The sequence below is a fragment of the Alligator sinensis genome, unplaced genomic scaffold, assembly GCF_000455745.1.
Source record: "Alligator sinensis unplaced genomic scaffold, ASM45574v1 scaffold499_1, whole genome shotgun sequence".
NCBI classification, from domain to species: domain Eukaryota; kingdom Metazoa; phylum Chordata; order Crocodylia; family Alligatoridae; genus Alligator; species Alligator sinensis.
Genome location: NW_005841864.1, coordinates 1140781 through 1165736, shown reverse-complemented (window position 1 = coordinate 1165736; position 24956 = coordinate 1140781). Strand labels below are relative to the sequence as shown.

The 24956-nt window shown below is 39.3% G+C and overlaps 1 protein-coding gene across 2 annotated transcripts in view; it reads left to right on the top strand.

Moving 5' to 3' along the window:
- The window catches only part of RIMS1 (regulating synaptic membrane exocytosis 1), a 368530-nt gene that overhangs the window by 248017 nt on the left and 95557 nt on the right, over positions 1 to 24956 (top strand). Inside the window, exons 23-24 of one of the 2 annotated variants that reach the window (XM_025216953.1) lie at positions 3999 to 4111; positions 14661 to 14827. In XM_025216953.1, coding sequence (XP_025072738.1) covers positions 3999 to 4111; positions 14661 to 14827 — 280 coding nt within the window. Of the gene's footprint in view, positions 1 to 3998; positions 4112 to 10637; positions 10653 to 14660; positions 14828 to 24956 lie in introns of those variants that run through there. The other variant, XM_025216958.1, reaches the window with a different exon arrangement.

The window sequence follows — 24956 nt, the reverse complement described above, 5'->3', positions numbered from 1 at the left end:
GGGGGGTACAGAATGTAACCTTTCTGCCATGCAGACCACCCACCCCCCGCAAGCTTGCGTGCTCTGGTCTTGGGGGGGCTGGGATGGGTCCATGTGGCAAAGAGGGAGGCTCTATATTCTCTCCCCCACTCCGATCCAATTCTTGGTGCAGGGAAAAGCTGGTCAGGCAGCCCTGTGCTGCAGCTCTTGGCTGGGGATGGGGGTAAGGGAGCCCCCTGCCACAGGGACCCAGCCAACCCCACTCCTCTGAGACCCCAGCCAGCAAGCTGTTGGGGGGAGCCCTCACAGTAGGAGGGAGCTCCCTTCTCCCTTGGCCTGAGTTCCAGGCCCAGCAGAAAGCCAGACAAGTCAGCCCCATTTTACAGCTCCTGGCTGCAGCTGTCAAGAGGGTGGGGCAGGTGGGGAAGGGAGTCCCCCCCATCATAAGTCCCGCCCCCAGCTTGCTGTCAGGGGCCAAGGGGAGGGGGTGGGCCAAGCTGGGTTCACACAGCAGGGGGTTCCCACCTCAGCCTCCTGACAATGGCATCTAGAAGCTGCAGCACAGGGCTGCCTGGCTGGCTTTTTGCTGCACTGGGAACTGGCTGCTGCGAGCCTCTCTTCCCCCCCACCCCCCAAGATTGCTGGCTGGGCTCTTGAGCAGGGGCAGGGCCAGGTCTGCACAGCAAGGAGGTACTCCCTTCCCAACCCCCTGCCAAGGCTCAGTTTCCAAAGTGGTTAAAAGCCAGCTGGGCAACCCTGCAACGCAGCTCCTGCCTGCAGCTTTCAAGAAGTTGGGGCAGAGTGAGGGAGGGAGCCTCTTTCCACATGGACCCAGTCAGAAAGCTTCCCTCCCTCTCCCCCACAGGTACTGCTGACAGTTGCCAGCTGGCGGAGGGCCGGGGTTGGCTCTGGCAGGCATACCGGACAGCCTCCTACCTGCTGGTCTTGCCCAGTGCAGGCAGTGACCGCCCTTTCGTCCACTGAGCAATAAATGTATTTTCAGTTAATTCCTGCTATAACTTATAGCACTTTAAGTGCAGTAGTTACAGTTCTTCTGCCAGGGGCTTTCTGAATGTCTATACTTAGCCTAAATTTTTAAAGGGGTCTCATATTTCCCTCCAGTTTATTAATTCAGGCATATACGGTAGGATTAAGATATTCAAGTTTCAACTAAAAATAGAGTAGGAAAGTGATGCATCTTAATCCTTTCATATCTGCCTATAAGTTATTGCAGATGTGAAACAAGAGACCATCTTTAAAAATTTCACCTAAAGTGCTCAATTTTACCCTCAGATAACTCCATGCAACTTCCATTGAAGTCAATTGGAGCTGTGCCTGCGTATCTGTTGGTGGAGCTGGACCCATTGATTTAAGGTACACATTTCACAAAATAACTAGCAATCCAAAACATTCAATGGGCCTTATGTGGTAGGAATTGCCAGTTTGAGTCCTTTGTAACGTGGGAAATTAATAGTTCTTCTGACAACCTTAACTTTATGTCTTCATTTCAAGCCTTTTAAATTGTACCAATAACAAAACAGTAATGTAATTGGTTATATTTAATTTTCATAGGAGAGAAAAACATGAAAACCCTCTAATTTTCAAAACTGCATTTATATAGTGATTTTTTTTCAACCAGTGCACCTACATTACATGTTTGAAACATCCACATTCAGTAGACATGTATTTGTACAATAAAATCTTCATACTGATTTCTCTGTATATTTCTGTGGTTTCAAAGTAAAAAAAGTGTAGACATGTAAAGAAGTAAAAAATGAAACAGCAACCCAAATCACACACAAGACTGGAATGTTCATTTTGAGCTGCTTGTAACTAGTATCTTTTCCTCTCACTGACCTTGGAAGTAGCCACCTAGAAAGTTTTCACTTTGGACATTTTTAAGAAATTCATCAAATAACACCCTCGAATAAATCCTAACTTTTTTACATCGTAAAGTAAATCCATTCGTGACTCAGAAACAGAGGGAAAGGCTTGGTTCAGATTTTCGTAAATGAAACCTCAAACCTTGGTCTGAACAAAGCAAGAACATTTGAAATAAACAGGAGGATTTTTTTCAGAAAATTATGAGCCTGTGCAAACTGGCAATCATAATAGAAGTCTCAGGCTATTAATAAATGTGCAAATGTACAAGTGCTAAGGAAAATAGCACTATGAAGGGTGTATATGCTTTCACAGACCCCTGGCTGAAGTTGCAACCTTTTGCAGCAGGAGGGGGAGAGGGAGCAACAGAGGACTGCTTCTTTCCTTTTCTCTACCCTCTCCTCACCATCCCCATACTCGGGGGAGCTCAACAGTGAGGCTGATCACTGACATCCCTCTCTTCCCAGTCAAGAAAGTGGGGAAGAGAGGGATGTCAGTGGCAGGCAGGCAGACAATATTTTTGTATAAGTATACATACATGCATATACCTACAGCTCTGAGGCCCTGCCACAATGGAAGCAGTGGTCTCCACCACCCTGACAATGCTGCCATCACCATGGCAATGTGGTGAGCAGAGCTACAGCCTCCAGTCCTGCAAGCTGTGCTCCTGATGAGCTGTCAGGGAGTCTGCAGCTCCAGGTGACGGGGAGTCTTCCTCTCCCCTCTCCCCTTCACCCAGAGTTGGGGATTGGGAGGGGTAGAGAGAGCAGCACTGTGGGATGCTGCGGGAGTAATAGACTCCCATAGCATTATATGTAACTGTACATATGTTACATGTGGTACTACAAATCATAGCACTACAGAGAGGTTCCTGTTTCAAACAGAAACACAGGTTCCTGTTTGGTGCTTTTGCCATTTTTGGAGCACTACAGGTACAGTGCATATCTGTACACCTACTTTTTATAGCACCACAAGGACATACATAGTGCTACAAATACATCTGTCTGTGTACTGTTTTAAGTATAGTGGCCAGTAGAAAATTATTAGAGCCTGGTTGTAGCCCTTATATTCATGTAATAAAGTAGCAAATCCAAAAGTCAAATTCATTTGAATTGCCTTTGCAAAAAAAATGCTACTTAATACAAGCAAGTATGGCAGAATATCTAATCCTTTATGGGAAGCATGCATTGCCCCTATTAATAGTTAATTTATTTTATGCTTTTAATAGAGAATCCTTATATGTAAACCACCACTTTGAATAATCAGCAAGGGAATAAATGTCTAGTCTCACAAACAAACTATCCCAAGATATACGACTTTTCAAATCGTCCTTTTCTTTTTTTTTAAGTTACACTGCCGCTGCAAACATAATTGGTACTAATTGTGTTAACTGCTTTCAAGGAAAAAGAATGATCCCCAAAGTCTTCTAGTATCACTTTTGCCCACACAGCTTTTTAGGCTGCTTACCAACGTGTCATAAACCCCCCAAAAACTGCGCTTTACTTAACTGAACTTGGCACACCTGTATGCCGAGCCCAGCCCATGCCCAAAAGAGGCATCTTGTTAGCTTGACCCGGCTCGCCCAATATCTGTATAGATTGGCGCTTCAGTGGAGGCTTTTTTGGTGCTTTTATCTAATAGCTGATTGAAGCATGTGATCTATACAGACGCTGTGGAGCTGGGTTGAACTAACACTTCTAGTAAAGCATGTTTTTTGTGGGGGGGGTTTCATGTCTTTTTGCAGCCTTACAGTCTAGAAGATGCACTTCCAGATCTGACCTGCAGAATGAAAATTTGGCAGTGTAGCAAGTGGAAGTGGTGTTAACCTGGTTTAATGAGTGTCTAGATCAGCTTACCAGCTTTTAGTCTTTTGCTCTTTTCATATCCACTGCACTAGCCTGATAGTTTGTGGACAATTGGGATATCTGTTCATTTTCCGGTGAAGATTCCAGGCACCTCAAGTAGTTCTTTTAACATCAGTGTGCCTCTGTTTTGTGTTTACACCCTGCTTGTTGTACTGTTTGTATATTTCTTTGTTTTGTTGAGGTAGAAAAAAGATGAAAAATTGATGCTAAACCATTTATTTCTTTAACACTTTTTCGCCACTTTTAACAGGCTTCCATTATGTGTTTTTACAGCAAGCTTAGTAGTGGAGGAGCGAACAAGACAGATGAAAATGAAAGTACACCGTTATAATCAGACAACAGGGTCTGGTTCTAGTCAAGAACATGAGCGTGAGCAATATACTAAGGTAAAGATAGTAGTATTACAACACTATTTTGTTTGAAAAGGTGAAAGAGTACCAGGGTTATTTAAAATATTGTGTAAAACTCAAGAACATAATGTTTATACAGTTTGATAGAGTATCTTTGAACAACTTCACTTTGACCCAGAATCTGAAAGTACATTCCATTTTACTTGTTGGAGTAAACTAAAAATGAATATGCACTATTCAAAACTCTTTTTGCGAATGTATGCATAGTCTAACATTTCTGCTTGTATTGCCATAGATATACTCTCCTTTTTGAAAATATACAAAGGGATTTTAGTTTCTCACTATAAAGCAAATATCATTTGGTTTGAATTTTGATCTTTTGTCCTAATAGAACTGTACATTTTTCACTAGATAAAGTTTATGTGAACGAATACACAATTGTTACATTTATAAAGGTAGTATACAGCATTTTTTCCTTACAACGCTATGAGATACCATAGCCATTTGAATAGGCCTTTAGGCAGAATACAGAAATGACTTGTAGAGTTCCGTTATGCCTTTTACAAGCCTACCATAGAGAAGAGAGAGCTGTACCATATGCACATAATTGTTTAAAGCATTTGGCCTTGTGAAGTACTGAGGCAAAAAGAATGCTTCTGGAGGTCCTGGGGGAGAGTGCTTAGAGAGAGCTTTTATGTTTCCTTTTTTAGAGATAGAGCATTGTGTCTATTGTAAATAGAAGACAAAGACAAAGCCAACTTCCCTGCTGCTATGCTAGAAGCATTCCAACTACTTTGTTCATTCACTGGCATTGAGAACATTGCATAACAATAGCATATTTACTGTCAGCCACCACAGGATGGCAGCATGAAGGTGAAAGTACACAGTCAGTACTTCTAAGGGTATTCTAAAAACAAAAAAGCAGCTTCCAGCATTCAAAAATCACAAATAAGGCCCTCAAATTACTGAAATTTTAAAGAAAAATATATTTTAGATTCTTTTTATTTGTTTTCTAGCTGTTGAACCTTTGGGGTTCACATTTTCAAGATTTTCCCCAAAACTATGTGGGCTAGATGCTTATTTTTAAAAAGCAAAAATAAGAGCATTGAAAGTACAGAGTTTCAATCTCATTAAGCTAATCGGGGCCTTAAGTAGAATCAAGAGAATTGAGAACACTGGGATGCTATAACTATGTACACAGGCATAGACATCTGACTGCCAGATCTTCATCCTTCCAAGATAAATGTCTCAACAGGCTATTTTTTAAATTTGCTGATAACCCAGCAACATCTAATTAAAGTTAATGGGAGCTCCTGGAGCCTCAACATTTTGAAAATTAGACCACTCACTAGTTGATAAATATAACTTTAGGAACCTAATTTTAGGTCTTAAGAAAATTGGTCTAGGTCTTAGCATAATTAAAGTAGAGAGAAGTTTGTTATCAGAAATTTCCCTTTTAAACCTGGGATGTAGCTTCAACAACACTCAGTTTGCGGAATGCTACCATGCAGCCAAGCATGATAGGCATGTATTTCTAATATACAGTAAAACACTTGATGGGGACATCAATCCCTAAAAATGTTCTGGTTACATTTTTGACCAGCCATTCAAATGCATAGGATTTTCTAGTATTATATATAGAACTGAGATCATAATTGAACCCTAAGCATTTAGATACTGATGTAAAAGAATTTTAATGCAGCTCTGTTACTGCAAAAGGATTTTGTAATTTAAATGATCACATCTTCAAAATAGCATTGCATCTGTCTGTAGAAAAAATGGGGTTACTATTCTGAAATTCAGCATCTTTACAAAAAAAGTGCTTTTCAAGAGAATACAGTTGAACATAGAATGAATACCGTATTGAAGTTGAAATCCAAACCACCTTTAATAGCTAATAAATTTTCCATTATGTTAATAACCGCCATAACATTCAAGTTGATGATCATATTATACACTCACATGAGATATGTGAAGTGACATTTTTCATTGTGACCCATTGTTTGTTTGTTTTTCACTTCAGTTATATTTAGTCCTCATCACTATCGTGTTTTTTGTTCTGGTAAAATAATCATTTTAAACCTATAAAGGTAATTATTTTACAGACAGTATAGTGTAATACATCCCATTATGCTTAAGCCCTACAAAGAAGTTACAGTCCCATCATTTTAACTATGTACACAGTCTTGAGTGAAGTAATTACCTTAAACTGATATAATTTGATATACTGAATTGATACAGAAATCAGATTAACTGCTCTTGCTACAGACTCTCCCTCACAGTAATTGTTATGAGATGAACAAGAAGGTGTCAGCTAGACAATTTTAATTCCAGATGTAATGAAAAATGTTATATCCACTTCATATCAGTGGATATAATAGAGCTTAATTTAAGGCTAGCTAGCATTAATTCAAATAGGAGAAAGTCATACTTAGCCTTTTTCTTAAAATATTTTAAAGAATGCCATATCATGCAGCAAAGAGAAGATCTGGACATTTGACTTGCGCTCATTTTAACTGGAAAAGACAATTTGTTGAGGTGACACAGCAGCCCAGCTCCCATGGGGGGAGGGCGCCTCCAATTCTGTGTTTGCCTAGGGTCCTAGTACCTCTGCCCTCCACTTGGGTTCTTAGTTTCTCTTTCACAGTCACCATATGGTTATATCTTATACATACTGTATGTTAATCAGCATGCAGTCATTCGCATCACTACCAGGTTATTTGTCAGTTAGCAAACTGTGAATGCAAATATCTATCCTAAGTTTGCTGTGACTGATTCCTTTACTCTGAGTTTCAAGTTGTTTTGGCAGTCACAAGGATGCTGTTTTAGATCCGTAGTGTCTTCACTAAACTCTATAATTCACATAAAAGGGTTAAAGAAAAGGCAGAGAAAATCTTTCTTCAATTTGATGAAAAAGCAACTGTCTAGAAAAGGAATATTAAATAAATCATTTCTTCCTTCTCTTCCAATGCATCAGCAAGGCTCTTTTGCCCAGAACCATGGTAATGTACTTATGTTTGTTATGTCTAAGAGAACCATAGCTCCTCTAATAGTAGAATTAGTAGAATTTCAGATTTACAGAGGTGAAAGTGAGAAAACAACGTGATTCAGGAGCTCAATATGTTTTTTTCTCACAAATACAGTACATAGAACAGATGGACGATTGCTGAAGCTGTTCGTGGAATCCAAACAAAACGCAACACATTTTTAGAGGAGTTTATTCAAGATAGCCACTAATGAAAAGTTTACTGTAGCTACTTAAAATAGCTTCACTTTATGTTTAGGTACACTACTAATTCAGTTAATACTTTGAATGTTTCAATTAATCCTTTGAATGTTTTGAAAGTATTTTTTAAATCAAACTCATTTTTCATTGGAACCACAAGTTATATCATGATCTGTAGAAAAGCTACACAACTTGCCTTTTTCAGACCTGGGGAGAGATGTAGTGTAATAGAGGAATTAGTTTAGGCTTAGCCTATGTAGGTTTGGTTTAGAATTCAAACCTTCAAGGAGAAGCAGTGGTTAAAGCAGTAACCTTCTGTGTTCCAGCACAAAGTTGTCACATGACACCTAGCTAAAGCCACTTAGAGTCACATTCACAAAAGGGAAGCAGATGTTGCATTAGACACATTGTGAAATGAACACCACTTAAGATAGGAACTTTGGCTTTGTATGCAATGCATGAAAACATTTAGCTGCCTACATTATTTGCACAGAAGACAACAGGAGCAGGGAGCCAACAGGAAAGACTGAGAAGAGAATCCTACCTTCATGAATCTCAAATTCTAGTGGACTTAGGGTGCCTATACATGTGCAGCCAGGCTGCTCTGACGTGCTGTAATTACAATTACAGTGTGTTGGAGCAGACTCAATTAATCAAGTCTGCTGGAACATGGTAATTGCCATGCTCCAGCAGACTCCAGTGTCATGTATATCAGCATCCCCACAATGAAAAATGGTGCCAGAGGCACTTTAACTAAAGCTTGTTCAATGAACTTTAGTTAAAGCACTCCTGCTGCCAGTTTTCAGTGTAAGGATGACGATACACATGATGTTTCAGGTCCTTTAGTTAGAGTGGCCCTTAGAGCCGCTTTAATTATAGAGCCCCACCCCTCACACCCGGAGCAAGTGTATAATTGCCCGTAGGTACCTTACACGGAACTAAGGGGAGTCACTTGGGATTCACAGTCCTGAACTCTCTCTTAATATTTAGTATGCCTATGCCTTTTTTCCCCAAAAACACTGAGATGGGGATCAGTCTTGTCTTTAAAAAAACTGGGCCATCTTTCATCCAGTGGACCAGTCCTTTACGTATTCAATATTGGGGGGAAGACCTAGACTCCATTCCCCGGTCCCATAAATATTCATTGTTTTATATTAAATGTTCATTGGAGCAGAAACTTGAACGTGTCTCTACCTTTTTAGGTGAGTGCCCTAAAAGTCATTAATGAACTGGAACAAAATCCACAAAAAACATTATTTCAGTTTGTCTGAATCATTTCAGTTTACTTTAGCATGTCTGCTGTTCATTGCATTCCCTTTTTCTCCTTTTATTTGACATGCGGAGGAGGAAGAGACTTCATAGGTAGTAGGTTAAACAGAATAACTGTAGTAGAAGTGTTTATAGTTGGGATAGTTGTACTGCAAGAGACTGTAAAAAGTCTTTGTAGTTCAGAAACAAGCTGTAAGTAATCCTGTTACAGAAAAAAGGTCATAAACTTTACATACTGGTTATTAATAATGATACAAGTAGAACTCCTATAAAGTTGCTATCGGAACAGCTACCAGAACAACAGTTCTCCTGATGGGATGACCAGTAGAATGAAAGCACCAAAAAGTAATATATGAAGTTTCTCCTTTCTAGATGTGTGTCTAAGAGAAAAGTAATTGTGCATATTGTTCTGCTTTACAAGTTTTGTAACTATAATTCTTTAATACTTATTTTTGTTTCTGTGGCCATATGTGATAGGAAAATAAATTACATAAATTAAAAAAATAGCTCCAAAGTCCTCAGAGCCAGCTGGAAGAGCATCAGAATCCTAGAGGGATAAAAAGCTCCACTGGATTTCTGTTGAAAAAAGAAATCCCATATCCTTTTAAGGAAACATAAAAATGTGTCTAAAATGCTACATATTTATCGCAGGTACAAACTGCTAACTAGGAAGTAGTTCATTATACTTTTTGTGTCTGTCTTAAAAAAATGTGCTCTTGGGTAAGGATAAATATGTAGTGCTTACAAAGACTGGGAGACTTCTGAAGAGAAAATTTCACAGTGGAACCCTTTGATTCCTGCCTGGGGCCTCTAGGTGCTACAGTAATACAAATATTAACTATTACATGGATCTCTGTGACATTATTTCTCTCTCTGATGGGGAAAAATCTGGATTTTAATCTGTGTTCCAGTCAATGTTTAGTATATTAAGCATTCATTGGATAACATACACAGTCACAGACGCAGGAGCAGAATCTAGGGTTCATTTGCCCAGTTGAATGCCCTAACAACTAAGCTAACTAGAGTCATACTTGCCTTTCATTTTTATCCTTCTCTTGGCCCAACAAACCTTCCAGGTAGAATAGAATAATTTTACCAACAAAGATAAGAGGCCAGGCCACTCTAAATTAGCCTATCTGATGCAGGTTAGGACAATGTTCTGGGAGGTAGGAGATGTGAGTTCATCTCCCTTCAGGTTGAGAACAAGTGAGGTTTTTAATAAAGGGCATAGCACATCCTTCTGTGGCAGAAGTTGCACTTGTGCATAGCCTCATCTTTTAGGCATGCTCTGAGAAAACTCATGAAATCAAGACCTTCAGGTCATGGTGACAATTGGCTGATGTATCCTAACAAGGCCTATGCATGTGCTGAGCACTTACCTCCTCAGCCCTATTAGACAAGCCAGAAGCAGACCTGAAGGCAGCAGGTATCTGGGACCTAAGGCATCTAGGGAACTCCAGTACCTTACAGGTGAGATGGGGATTTTAAGTATCACAATTTTGAATTTAGATGCCCAACATGAGAATAAGGCTATTTTTAGTACCTTTTGTGGATCTAGAGCCAAGCGGGTTCCTGTCCCTAGCCTTGAAACGAGAGGAAGAGATGCAAAGGAAAAAGTTTTTGGGTTTCTTCAGCTAGCTTTGTCAAGGAAAGACCTTTGCTTAATAAGCTTTTTGTTAGAATAGTATACTGAACCCTGATGGAAGATGCCCCATTCAGACCTTTTGGGGGTGGAGAGATTAGGCCAGGAGCTACACTTATCTGGGCACCAGGAGAAAAAGAGACTATCATCTGCATGCAAAGCCAAGAGAGAGAGAAAAATAACTGTACTAGTGAGTGGTGGCTCCTTAGTGATGGAATGGAGATCCCCAAGGTCCATCAGTCTGCAGAAGAGACAAATCTGCCAATTGAGCAGAAATACAAAGTTTCAGTTTCAGGGATCCACTCTCACACTTCAACTACTTTGGGAAAGACCACCAACAGACCTTTCATATCCTCTTCATCTTTTCCAGAGAAGTCATGATTAAATAAAGAGGAACAGCTGTGTCCCTTCTGGGTTGGGTAAACTGCTTTGAATAAAAGGTAGGATGAGCGGTTATAAGGGGCTGATGGAACAGTTTATCCACTTGCAGTCATAAGTATGTGGTGTCTGCAACCTTGGAGCAGAGCAAGGCTTCACTTTTCTATTCTGAACAAAATGTTTTCATAACTTTATCTGTGGGATAATCTGCTTTGGCTTAAACAAATATGTAAAGGTGAAGTCAACACATGCATGTAAATCAGGCCAAGGTTTCTCTTGCAGGTTGGGTCTAGTGTTGTTGAAATCAAGGGGAAATGACTCCATACTTTTTAGGTAGACCCCATTGCATTCTATGGTAAATTGGCTAGCGATATTAGTGAGAATAAAGTTTGTAAGTGAGGTCAGAACGGGTTGTCTGTCAATTTTTGAGCCTCTGGGTATCTGTCCAATTTTTTACCTACTGAGAGATGAGAATGCCCACACTTTATGCAATAAGATCTGTAGATATGAGCTGGGTGGGAGGAAAATTTAAAACCATCTAATTAATTAATATTATTGCAGAAGATTGAAAACAGGGAAATAGAGCTGTTAGAAAGTAGTATGCCTCCATGTTCCACTTCCAGAGAGTTTTATTTTGCTATCTGGGATACTGCAAGTAGTGGTCTTATTTAAAAGTCTGCTTTAGCCGCTGCAAAGTGAAGAGTGCAATAAGTATATAAGCACAGTTTCACTTTATCTCTGTTTGTAGGTTAGAGTTATAAGTAAAACTTAGTCACTCAGAAAGAGTATGTTGTAGTGAGTTCTTGTTAGATTTTGAAGGTCTGTAAAGAGCTTAAATACTGGAATTCTCAAATCCTACATGGGACTTACTTTATTAAATTGAGCCCATGCTGAAACTTAAATCCCTATCTGGAGCTGTCAGTCTGATATTTGAGGCTCAAGTCACTGTTCCTCTCAGACCCTTGAGACCTGTTTTACTGCAGAATGGAGTAGAAAATTCACCTCTACCAACCCAGGACTTTTTCAGGATCCTTTCTCTCCCACTCAGACAAACAGCCAACACCCTTCTGAGTGACCATCACAGATAGACATTTCCAGAAAATTGGTATAAATTTATAAATGTATATGATTTGCTACCTGTAATATCAGGAGGGACACTTGAGGATCTTAGAGGTCCCTTCCAATCCTATGTTTTAATATATAGCTTTTCCTGGGTTCATGCATGAGTTGTTATGAACCCTTACAGGGTTTGCCTCATCAGCAGAGAGGGTTTGCGATCAGAATCCTGATGTCTGCTGTCCAGGATCTGAAAGTAAGCAGTCTGTGGACATTCATTAGGAAGTTCATCACCTCAGACTTTCAGCTTCTCACCCCTCCTTTTCTCTGTGTCCTATGTCCCATCTGTTCTCAAAGCATGCAGCGAAAGATAGCTCCTTGAAAGGTATTAGGGTTAATGGAGGACAAGCATGGCTTCAGGGAGTAAGGTCTGACAGTCTCTCAGCTGTATGTTCTTCAGCTCGTGTTCACCAAGTTTTCAGAGATGGGATGAAGTTTGCTGAATCATGGATAACCTCTAGCCCTGTGCCGAGTTCCAGTGAGTTTATAATTTTGATCTGATTACCTTTCACTGCTCTGAGTGCAGTGTGCCTCTCCCCATGATATTTATAAATAACCTTTAAAGATATATTCATTTTTATAAAACAAATATACATTGTTTTAAAAATTGTCCCATTAGAATACTACATCAAGAATAGATCTACTTGTTTACTGAGGGGGCATAACAGATGGACACATCTTGTGATCTGGTCTTGAAAATTGTGTAATTATTTAAGTAGGCTGTTTTTTATCTATAAGATTTCTGTCTCTAGCAATATTGTATTTTACACGCTTTTATGAATCTGGTGATGATTTGATTCTCATGTTCATTACATTAAAGCTTTTAAGAGCTTTAACAGTGCATAGAGTTAAAACTTTTAGATACAGTGCATCTGATGCTGTTAATGTGCGACTGAGATCAAATATCTCTTTACTTTTTCCCCTACACCTTCAAACAAAACTAGTCATATAAAAGTCAGATATGATATGCTGAGGCCCCCCTCCTGATAAAGTTTAGTAGTAATGAGCTCATGCACAGTAGTAATGCGCTACTGCTCAGTAAGCATCACTAGGCAATTGTGCTGAGACACTACTGTGCAGTAACACCAGTTACCGTGCAGTCATTTAGTACTTGGTTATGCACGTACTAAATGACTGTTCATTAACAACTGCAGAATCAGCATCTCATGTAGATATGGCCACTAACATATAATCACAGCTTACTGGGAATAGAAACCTCAGAACTTTATATGGAACTAGTGAAAGAAATTCACTTACACTGGCAGCAATTAAATCACTTCCTTCAGGAACTACATCAAGAAAATAAGGATTTTAGTACGTAAGGGTTGATCTTGGTACTGAAGACCTGCAACTTCTGTTGATAACTTAAGGAGTTGCACCACCCAGTGTGTTGGTGAATTGGACTCACCCTGATGGTTACTGGAATAATTGCATAGTCTAATTATGAGAAAGCATTATAAAGTATTTAAGGATGAGTCAAATATCATTTAATAAACTTCCTTCTGTCAAGGGAGTAACAGGAAACCAACCATTATATGTTTTTCCATACATTTCCTGCCAGCAGAGGTTGTGTGGTTAGCACAGATGAGGGGAAAATTATTTCCCATATTTTGGTATTTTATGTAGTATCTCCAATTTCTTTTTCTCCTTCCTTACAAGTACAGAGCAGAAACTGTAATTGGTGTATGAGCCAATGACAACCCTGATAGACAGGTACCATTCATAACTTATTATCATCGCTTACTATCTAAATACAGGAACTAGGAGGTACCTGTAGATGCTGACTGGCAAAAATGAATTGACTCATAAATGCAAGGTGATTTTCTATCACAAATTTCAAGTGATCTGATCCCAACAGATCGGATTTACAAACTTAAATAAAAACTTGTGAAAGGTCCTGTTGTAGTTTATAAAAAAAGGGGTGGGGGTGGGAAATAAACCTTGCTTTTGCAAAACAGGAACTCCAGAATGGAAATCAGAAAAGGGATTTGATGGATTGAAATCTCTTCACTAGTTTCCCATAACACAAGATGACAAAAGAGGGTGATTTTTTTTAACAGAAATTAAATGGAATAACAGAGAACCTCAGAATCAGAACATAAATGAGGCTTCAACTTGTTATTATTCCTTTACAATTTCTTCTGAATTATTCTAGATGATCTGTTTTCTTTCTTCCCTGTATCTTCTCATACTAATCAAATTGAAAAAGTTAACCAGACTGCAAAATGACTTAATTTTTTGTATTTAAGTTACTGTGGTTAGTTGTTGGATTTCTTTATATTAAATTATAGTTTATCATGGTACAGTCTAGGATTCAAATTTCAAGTCATTTGCCACTTAATAATTAGTAGCAAGGATAGATTTGTCTGGCCATGGTCCTCTTTTGTTGTGTCCCTATTACTAAACTTTAAAAAATACAGAAGCTTCACAAAGGCTCCAAATAGGTTTACACAAACCACAGAAACTTCTAGAAGTAAATAAAAATATTTTTATTTTAATAAAAATATTGTAATAAAATATTTGTTTATTATAATAAGATTTTATTTATTGTGATACAATATTTTTATCAAGTTAGTTTTCAATGTGAATTTAAATGTATCCTATCCTCTTACTTTTACAACAGAACCACAGAAATGTCCAGAAGTAAATAAAATATTTTATTTATATAAAATCACAGTTTAGTGCACACAATAGCAAATACATTAAAATTCTAAAGTTCCATGCATCCCATTAGTTTTTCCTGTCAGCACCAAATATCATAGGGGTACTTGAAGTAAACTCTAGTATTTTCATGTTCCTTGATATTATTTTAACTATATGTAGTTTCCTAAGAATATTGCAACTTTTCTGGATAGTGTAGGAGTTCACAAGAATTGTCACAATCAATGATTTGTTGACTTGGTGCACATTATTATTTGATAAGAATCCTCATGCTTTCTTTTTTTAATCTTTAGTATAATATACAAACAGATCAGTACAGAAGTTGTGATAACATCTCTGCCAAATCATCAGATAGTGATGTCAGTGATGTGTCAGCCATTTCCCGTACCAGCAGTGCCTCACGCCTCAGCAGCACAAGCTTTATGTCAGAGCAATCTGAGCGCCCAAGGGGCAGAATCAGGTGAGTTTACAATGTTAATTTAAATGTATCCTATCCTCTTATTTGTACAAATGAAACACAAAATAAAAATACAACTAGAAATAACTGAAATTTGCTGACTGTACCAGTGTAAATACTTACAATATTTATCTATTCTCTCTCAGACCCCCCCCCCCCAAAAAAGTTTTATTCTTAGTTTTGTATAAAATGAACATGTTTTGCACCGTAGCACTTAGCTATTTAAACAGGTGAACACAAACTTTGTAGGCTGGGCAACATCAAATGTCTGTACCAGTACAAACTTGTAGGAACCTCAGTATCATCTCAATCCTTGCAATGAATCACTGTGAAAAATATAATGAAAGTAAAACTTTGCAGCAGGTACCCAAGCACTGAAATCTTCTGAGTTTGTCTTATTTTGCTAATATAAGATCCACTCTTGTTTTATACATATATAAACAATTTAATTTTGTCTAGGCAGTTGATAGTACCTTAATCTTTAGCGAAACAACTTGGCCTTTGCACAAAATGCAGTTTAATATACAGTTCCTTTTATGTATGTGAAACAATTATAAAACACATTAATTTTTAAATACACCATTGCTTCAAGAGCAATTTAATTTCTGTTATTTGCAGCCCAGATATCTCTATCTTCCTTGACAGTAATTTACTTTCAATGGCAGTGATGTTTAGGTGTACAGATGGTTCTATCATACTTCATTAAAGGCAAAGAAGCAACTCCCAGGGGTGTCAATGAATGCCAAAATGAGCCTGTAATCTGTCACTACATCCCCCTTGGGACTGAACTCTAACAACAGCTGCTTTTCCAAGTGGGTGTCTTAGAGTAGCTAAATTAAGAGCTTTTAAACTTATCATTTCCATAAACAACTGTCAGTATGATCAAAGACTAGAAACTTACCACTTAATATCACAACACGATGCTACCCATGCTCACCAATAGCACTGGAAATTAGGTGTAGACTGCTGTTCTGGTCCTGCTTTCACAATAGTCAGTTACTTCAGCGGAACTTAAAACTGGGCTTTTACATCAGCTAGGTGAGTTAAATTTATTGTGGAAAGGACGATCATCCTATTTTGAATATATTAGAAATATTTTATTTCGACCAGGTGAAATTATATTTGAGATAATGTAAAATCATAATCTAGGAAAGAACTTAAATGATACTACTCACATGCTTAAGTGGTATTTTGGATTGGGGCCTAATTCTTTAGTTTTTGTTGCTCTGAGAGGCTTTGATCCTGGCAAAATGTTGTTTTCTAGTTGCCGAGTTCCCTCCATTATAACTGATTCTGACTTTTTTTTTCTGTTGGAAAGTATAGATTCATCAAAATAAAATTTGTCACATAAACATTTTGACCCAGATTTGTCAGGAAGGTTTTCAGGTGTCCAAGGTGGAATGAAAGAAACTCAAGCTTTGTAAGGATCAATATTTCCATCAGCTGGGGTCTGGGAAATCCTGTTTCTGCTTTGTGGCAGAGGAAGAACTTGAGTTCATGCCTCAAGTTAAGTATAAATGCTGTAGAATATACTCAGTCTTTCTCTGGCCAAGTTTGATTTATACAAAGCTGACCTGCTTTAGAAGGATAGACTGACAGACTGATGGTCAGATCCACAAAAATCTTAGGAGGAATTTAAGTGCCTAAGTCCAGAAACTTGATCCACAAAATTCCCAACTAACTCCTTAGGCTCCTGAAAATCCATAGGTGGCTATTGGCTTTGCCAGTAAAGTTCCTTAGGCACATTAACTAGCATCACTTGAGGTAGCATAAATATAAAGGCATACAGTACCTAGAAAGGAAAGCTTTAGGTGACATTTGGACCAAAGCAGTGGACTCCTTCCAAGTGTAGACACTTAAGCTTTTATAAGGTTGTATTTCTTCTTACGAATGTTATATTTACATCATGATTGGCTATATGTTGTTTTTAAGGGGTTTACAACCTTATTAAGAGGTCTTATGATAATGTAGAAGCAAATCCTACAAAAATTCTAAAATTGTCGCATCTGATGTGCCAGCCAAACCAAAAAACTAAGCTGCAGCCCTCCTTACTATAGCAGTACTTATGGTTGATAGTTTCATTGTTAAACATTTTCATAACATTGGGATTTAGTTGCCTCGGTGACTTTTCAATAAGGCACTAAGCTATATTCTTAATAGGTGAAAACTTACACAGCATCTATTAGCAAATAAAGGGATCTCTAAATGTAACTGCTTATTACGTTCACAGGATAAATTCACTCATGCTAGGGCCTAAGTCTACTGACACTTTACAGTTAGTTTAGAAAGAAATTTTATGGTTGAAATGAGCATAAAGATGGAAACCCTTCAAGCAGCTGATAAAGTGAAAAACTTTGTTGACTTGATATAAAGAAAAAAAACCCTGCAGAATGCATACATTGTCTGATTCTGATCCTAGGTAAATTTACTCCAGAACCCAAAGTATTTTTGTAGAAGCATTTAGTTTTGCAAAATAAATAAAATATAATAAACATTGCCAGATTTATCTACATAGTTTACCATAAAATCAGTGTACTCACCCCTTATTTCTTGGTGTCTTTTATATTTGAGTGTGTACGATATTTATGTATCCTTAAACATTATGGATTCCTCTTTTTAATCATAATTTAATATAAATGGTGTTCCTATTACACTGTGGCTAGGTACAGACATTCAGGGAGGTTAGGAGGAGATTACATCATGTAAAAAAAAATGGCCACCAATCTACTTCAGTTTGTCCAGACGCGGACTTCATACTTAGATCCCTAGTTAAGTCTATCTAAGTGTGAACTATACAGGAGTACAAGAAGGTTAGATGGATTTAAAAATATGTGTGTGTGTCCCCCCAATCTGTCTGTCTACAAAGTCATCAGGGGGGACAGCAAGAGATAGGAGATGCTCTGTTTACCAGGGCACCCTTTGGAGTAACTAGAAATAACAGCCACAAACTGACACTGACCAGATTCAGCTTAGACATCAGGAAGAACTTCTTTATGGTAAGGGTCACCAGAATTTGGAATGGGCTTCCAAGGGAGTTGGTGTTCTCCCCTACCTTGGGGGTCTTTAAGAGGAGACTGTACAAGCACCTGGTTAGGGTCATCTGACCCCAGCGCTCTTTCCTGCCTGGGGCAGGGGATGGGACTCAGTGATCTGCTGAGGTCCCTTCCGACCCTAATATCTATGAATCTATTAATCTAATTTAACTCTCTCTCAGAGGTCATCTAAATCAGATCAGGTCTGACTGAATTAAAGTTCAGGATCCACGTGAACTTCTGTACAGTTACCAGAGCAGCCCTGGGGCTGGGAAAGCTCAGTCATTGGTCCAGCCCTGGGGCTGTGCTTTTTCTACCCCTCCTGGCACTGGGCTATTTTTAGCCCCCGGACCTCTTGCACCACACCTAGATAGAGGGCTAGCTGGTTTGCAATGTTCCGCCTTGCAGACCAGCCAGCCATCTCAGTCTCTCAAACCCCACATCCTGCAAGCTGCTCCCAGCAGTAGTTTTATCGCATTTGCCAGTGCTAGGATCTGAGGAAGTAAGTTGGGCTTGGGGAAGGAGTGGGTGGTTGCTTTGCTGGGGAAGGGGTTGTTCATGTGGTGGGGGGAAGAGGGGGGGGCTCCTGGTCTTGGGCAGAAAAAGCCCCTCAATCTGTACACCCCTCCCCCAACTCTGACTTGCTTTAGTCAGGCTTCCAGGACTTGTGACGACTGGTAAAACCTGTCCCAGGAGAGGTTTGCTGGATTAGAGGCAGGTTGGTGGCATCAGGGTGGGCTCAGGAAATCAGTCGGGGGTTTAGTGGGTTTGGAAAACCTCTTCAATCCTGCCGAATGCCCCTGCAATCTTCCCAAGCCTCCCCACAAACCCCACTTGGTCCCTGAACCCCTGCTGGACCCCCTGATTACCCAAGTCCCCCCATGGACTACCATTTGTCCCCCAAATTCTCCCCTACTAGCCCCCCATCCTGACTCACCCTAATTTGGGTGGCCATTTTTAACTCAATTTAACCTCCTCCTAACCTCCCCAAATATCTGGATATACCCTATAAGTGGGGCTTGTCCACAAGTATTGACATTTTTTTAGTACAACTGATACAACACCAGAATACAAATCTTCAATGCTTTGCATTTTCTTTCCAAAACCAAGCCAAAAGTCTTCCCCACCTTAGTTGTCCCAGTAATTCCATCAGAGCTACATCAACTCCATTTCAACTATTTATTAATAGTAATGTCAGAAGAATCTGATTCAGTCATAAGAAGATTAACATTTTAGTACCAGAAGCTTGTCTTTCCACAATAGACCTCCCTTTTTTTTAAATCCATGCTTTTACAACCAGTTTTAAGTACTGAGCTACTGGGAAGAAACTATGCGCAGCAGTTGAGGGCTGAAAGGGACCTCGTCAAAATAGGATAGCAGAATCTGGCCCTAAATGAGGAACAAAATAATGAACAGGACCTTGGTTTTACCATATAATTCCAGCATCTCCTTTTGGTATTGGAGAAGGAAAACAGAATCTGTTTAGAATCTGATTAGTCCATTTGGTGCAATAAGAAATATAGGGCAGGTTCAGGAGCATAATTTGAATCTGAATCTTGGGGATGTAAAGGATGGGGTGGTCCCCTGGGTTTCAAAATTCATTTGTGGAAAAAGGTGCTCTGTGAATATGCAAATTAGGCAGAGGCCAAGCTCTAGCAAGTTTCTTCCCTGAACATGTCAGATGTTAGACAGGGAGTTGAATTTTGCTTATTTCCTGTTTAGCAATGAAGTTTACATTTCCAAACAGCTAATTACAATATTTTCCATGTTTCAGGGAAATAGCACAAAGGCAGACAAAAGTCCTGGCCTAGAGGCGATATCTTTATTAAACCAACCAAATAGTAGCAAAAAAATAATCTGCATATACACAGAGCAACTTTTTTACAAATGGCCTTTGAAACCCAAGGGAACCAAACCATCCTTTACCTCTCCTGTGCAAGATGAAGTTTCTTTTCTGCCTGGGAGAACTTTTACAATCTTTCAATTCTCCTCTGCCTGAAGAAAGGTGTTTGGACCCAAAAGCTTACAAAGAAAGATTTTTTTGGCTACTATTTAGTTGGTCTAATAAAAGATATCACCTCTAGCCCAAAACTTTTGTCTGCCTCTGCATTTTAAACCAACATGGTGCAAGCTATATCCCTGAAAAATAAGATAGCATTTCCTGACTTAAATAGATTGTACATAATACACATATATATATATTACATGCATATAATATGCATATACTTGTGAATATGCTTGTATAAACTGAATAGAACACTGTATAGATGTGTATAAGAATATATGTGACTTTCTACGCACCCACATAAATATATAGTACTGTATTAATATTGGTTTGATAATTCGCTAATGGCATCCTTTCCTAGTTCAGATGAAGGAGAATACTGATGGCTTCTGAAGCTATAATGTATGCAAATAAAGCCATGTAAGGTGCGAATTCTATTAATTATATATTATATAAAGGCATGAATTATATACATTCATAAATTATAGGCAATGTATAATTTAGTGTTTACTAGTTAAGATGTGTTTTCTGTTTGAAAAAAAAATCTATAACACCTTGCAAACAGCCTGCATTTCCTGTTTCCACCCTATAGGACCTGATCGGGCTTTACTGAAGTCAGTTTAAATTTTGCTACTGACTTCACTGAGCTTTGGATCAGTTTGAATAGGCTCAGGCTTTATCCCATTGAAGAGAATTGGAGTTGAATCAGATCTGTGTGAGAATACCTTGTTATAATAATTGTTTTAATTTCTCCCCCCTCTTAAGTCCCTGGGTCTAAATTGTGAGCTACCAGGGTACTTGGTTATCTATATCAAATTAAACAGATTTGAATCAATGACACCACTTTTAAAAATACATTTATGAGTAGTTGAAAAAAAGTTGATAACAAAAGTTGTAACAAATTGGTCAGTAACAGTCATATTAACAGCATTTTGCAGCCTTGTCCATAATTAACATCTCTTTACTCCCATTCATCGTTTGGTCAAAATCCTGCAAGGACTTGCATATACAATTGACTTTCTGTAGGTTAGTGAACACTTTCACTTTAATGGGACTTTTATTGTGAGAAAAGCTATTCATATGCAAACATCTTTCCACGATTAATAGGGACCTATCATGATTGCCTGATTTTCATGAAAACTACGACTTCAGGCAGTTCACAAAAAAAAAAAAAGCAGGCTCTGCAGTTTTGGTGGGTTTGTTGCAAACAACCCTCCCCCCCCCCCCCCAAAAAAAAAAAAAACCCCAAACAAACAAAAAAACCCAACAAAACTTACCTGCAAGAAGACAAGTCTTGGAGCATAAGGGGAAGCTGGAGGGGAAGGTGGGGCCTGCAGAAGGGGGAGAGGGGCAAGGGGTGGGGAGTGTGCTACTCACAGTAGGAGGTGCAGAGGCTGCCTCCACTTGGAGATGGACCAAGACCACAATTTACAAATACACTGATTAAGCCCAGGGAAACCATTAATCCATGGGCTATTAAGGATGGATTAATGGCTTCCCTGGGCTTAATCAGGATAATTAAGATGCAGTTTCAGGCCATGTGGCAATCTGCAGGGAAAGGTGGGACTGCCAGGGCCCCGTAGCCAATCAGAGGTGTAGGGGGAGCCCACCACACTCAGCCCATGAAAATGGCAGCCAGCCGCAGGGTCTGCTTAGCCATCTCCTCAAGTTTGCTGGACCCCTAATGATTGGTTCTTTATGAGTGTGAATGTTCCTGGTGTTTATATGCCTAGTGAAGTCAATGGAATTGGCCAGGAGCAAATCTCACAAGATCAAATCATTGCTACTTAGATATTCATATTTTAGAATGCTGCACTTTGGGATCATTTTTCTCTTTCACCCATACTGATTTAGCTCTTATAAAATTAAATAACACATTTTTTAAATTAAACTTGTAATTCTTTTCAGATGTAAATTACAGTAGATTACTGTATTCATTCAAATGTTTTGTCTCATAAAGCCATGTCTATATAATGTTGAAAAGCATTTCATCAGGTGAATCTAGAGTTAGCATCTGGAGTCCATTATTTTCAGTTTGAGTTGTCTACATTTAATTTTGCATGCCTGCATGTTGTGGCTATGGAAAGGTCAAAGTCCTTAGAGAGCTGCAAAAATGATGTCAAAAAAGAAGGAAAGATATCATGGGAATCAGATGGCAAGACGGGGCAAAATGAAAAGAAATTGAATCTTGAAAACAAGAAAAGGAGATGTCATTCTGTTGCTCATTTGAGGTACAGGTTAGCTTCCTGCCCTCATCTGTCTTACCTAATTCTGCTGCTTCATAGTTTTTGAAATCTTAGTGGTTTGGGTGCTTTAAAGACCTTTTTCCCATGCATAGCTTGTTTATTATATGAAAGAGCAAAATTAAAATGTATATTACCTGTTGGGGAATTCTAGGATGTTTTTTCATACAGTAAGTAAAGTCTGTCAGTGACTGAAGGTTGCTTTGAGTTCAAACTTATTTTGTTTTGCAGCCAGGGAACCTAATCTTAAGGATACAATGTGCATTCCTGTTTATTAATGTTAACATAGAGCTCATTTCATACAGGTGTCTCAGTCCATTTAGTCATTTTGATCAGATATATAAAAGAAGAAATCCCTCAGTCCTGGATAAATCCCAGAAGGGTGGGGAAAGTTGCTAATTTAAACGTCAAAGGGGCAACAGCTTCAGGGACAGAATTTATGTCCCTTCCTCAACAGATGGAGGTAGGGGCCAGTGGCCAGCCTGAACTCCACTAGTTCAGACTATTTTTTTCCAATCTCCCTGTCCCATTTACTGAAAGAGAAACACTATTAACTTTTTTCTCTCCACCAGTCCTGATATAATCCATCTCTGCTTGAAGTTGCAAAGAGTACATTTTGGTTTGATTCACCTCAAAAACCTTTTTCCATATTAACTCATATTTGTTAATAAGAATTTCACTTGTGGACAATTTTAATGTTCCAAAAACTTTGGTCAGAGGTTTTGCTAGTACCCTGACTCATTGTCCATAGGCCCTCAGGTATTGATTCATTTAATGATGTGATGGAATCTGATCCCTGATCCCAACAATTGCTCCTCCTGCAATATCACATGTGCTTGACAGGATGTAGGATTTTAGGATCAGGAATGATATCCCAGTTTCTCCAGCCCAGACTCCTGTTCACCAGCAGATTAAAAGCCAGGTGTCCACAACCTAGCATGACCCAGTGTAGTTGCAAGGATGGGACCAACAATCATCGGATTGTGTTTTATTCCCCAGGTCTGCACTGGGGCCAGTCCCAGAGCCCTGTGCACCAGGATGTCAAAAAGCCTTGTGTACAGTCCAGCTGAACACCTGTGTTTTTTAAGGTCTTGGTGCATGGGAACCCTGGGACTTGGGAACTTCATGAGTCACCAATGCAATGGCACAGCCAGCAAAGCAAACAAGACTCTGGCTTGCATCTACTCATGCATCTCAAGCAAGATCCAGGAAGTCATCCTCCCACTTTACTCAGCCTTGGTGAGACCACAGCTGGAATACTGTGTCCAGTACTGGGCTCCACAATTCAGAAAGGGTGTGGAGAAGCTTGAGAGGGTCCAGAGGAGAGCCATGCACATGATTAGAGGACAAGAGAGCAGGCCTTATGTAGAAGCTGAAAGACGTGAGACTCTTCAGCCTAGAAAAATGTAGGCTCAGGGGTGACTTGGCAGCCTATAAGTCCATAAGGGGTGTGCATCAGGAACTGGGAGAACAACTGTTCACCAGGGCACCCTATGGGAAGAAAATGTCCAATGGTCACAACCTCCTCAAAGACCATTTTAGGCTGGACATAAGAAAAAATTTCTTTACTGTCAGAGTCCCCAGGGCCTGGAAGAGACTCCCCCCAGAGGTGGTACAACCAACTACTCTGGACACTTTTAAGAAACAGTTGTATGCCTATCTTGGTGGGATCCTTTGACCCTAGCTGACTTCCTGCCTCTTGGGCAGTGGGCTGGACCCGATGATCTTGCAAGGTCCCTTCCAGCCCTAGTGTCTATGAAATCTATTAATTCTATGAAATCTAGGGTCCCTGTGACTGAGATGTGTCAAGTGCCATGAGAGCTATGGGAGAAGGCAGTCAACCAGCTGAGTCAGAGGAAGCCCTACAGCTCACCCTGGCCTGGCACAGTGCTTGCCTTATCCCACAGCTCCCATGGGGGCTGAGGTACAAGGCATGTTCTGATGCTGGATTGCAGGGAGCTCTGAGGGTCATCCACGAACCCAAGGGATAGGCTCGCCTCAACTAGGCACCCTGAAAACAGCCGGGGCAGTCCCATGCAGGGATGCACCTTGCTGCTTTCAGCCTGCCAACATGCAGGGAGCTGTCAAGCAAGCTTTGCCAGGCCACTGGCATGAGCCTGCATGGTGGGGCTACCCTGCAACATGTTCAACTGAAGGGACAATGGAAGCCAGCTACGGAAATGGTTTACATGTTTTGTGAAATATTTTTGTGACTACTTTCCAATTTGTTGTGTCATTAATTACATGAACATGTGGAACGGTTGCTATTTATAGTGTAACTAGCAAATTAATCATGTCTTAAATATAACGTCTGCCTAAGATTCATATCTTCAGAAGATTATTCAAGTTCACTGTCTTTCATAATCATATATAATTATTTTAAGTTTGTAGGCATTTCATATGTAAGTATATACCCATACCATATAAAATAAAATTTAAGTTGTTAAGAAAAAAGTACAGAAACAAAAGTAGTCTGACTTTTATGGTGAAAACACTTGTGGAAATTTTGAGATATTAGCAAGTTTAAATTTGTCAAACAAGTTAATAGTGAGGGTTTATTTTCCATTTCATCAAGCAGGAAGTCATGTCTGAACAGGATAAGCAGTGGGCTCTAATGTATTTCTTGCAATATAGCTGTAATTAGCTTTTGCAAAACCATAATAAAGTATATGTGGCAAGTAGCATTAATCTTCAGTCTGGAGGATTCATTGGTTAGGAGGTTAACATGGTATTTCAACTTATATAACTTGTAAGTGCAATGATATAAAATGGTTTTCATTATAAATTTGACCAGCATTTTAAGAACAGTATGATAAAACCATCTATTCATAAGTAAACTTATATGGGTAGGA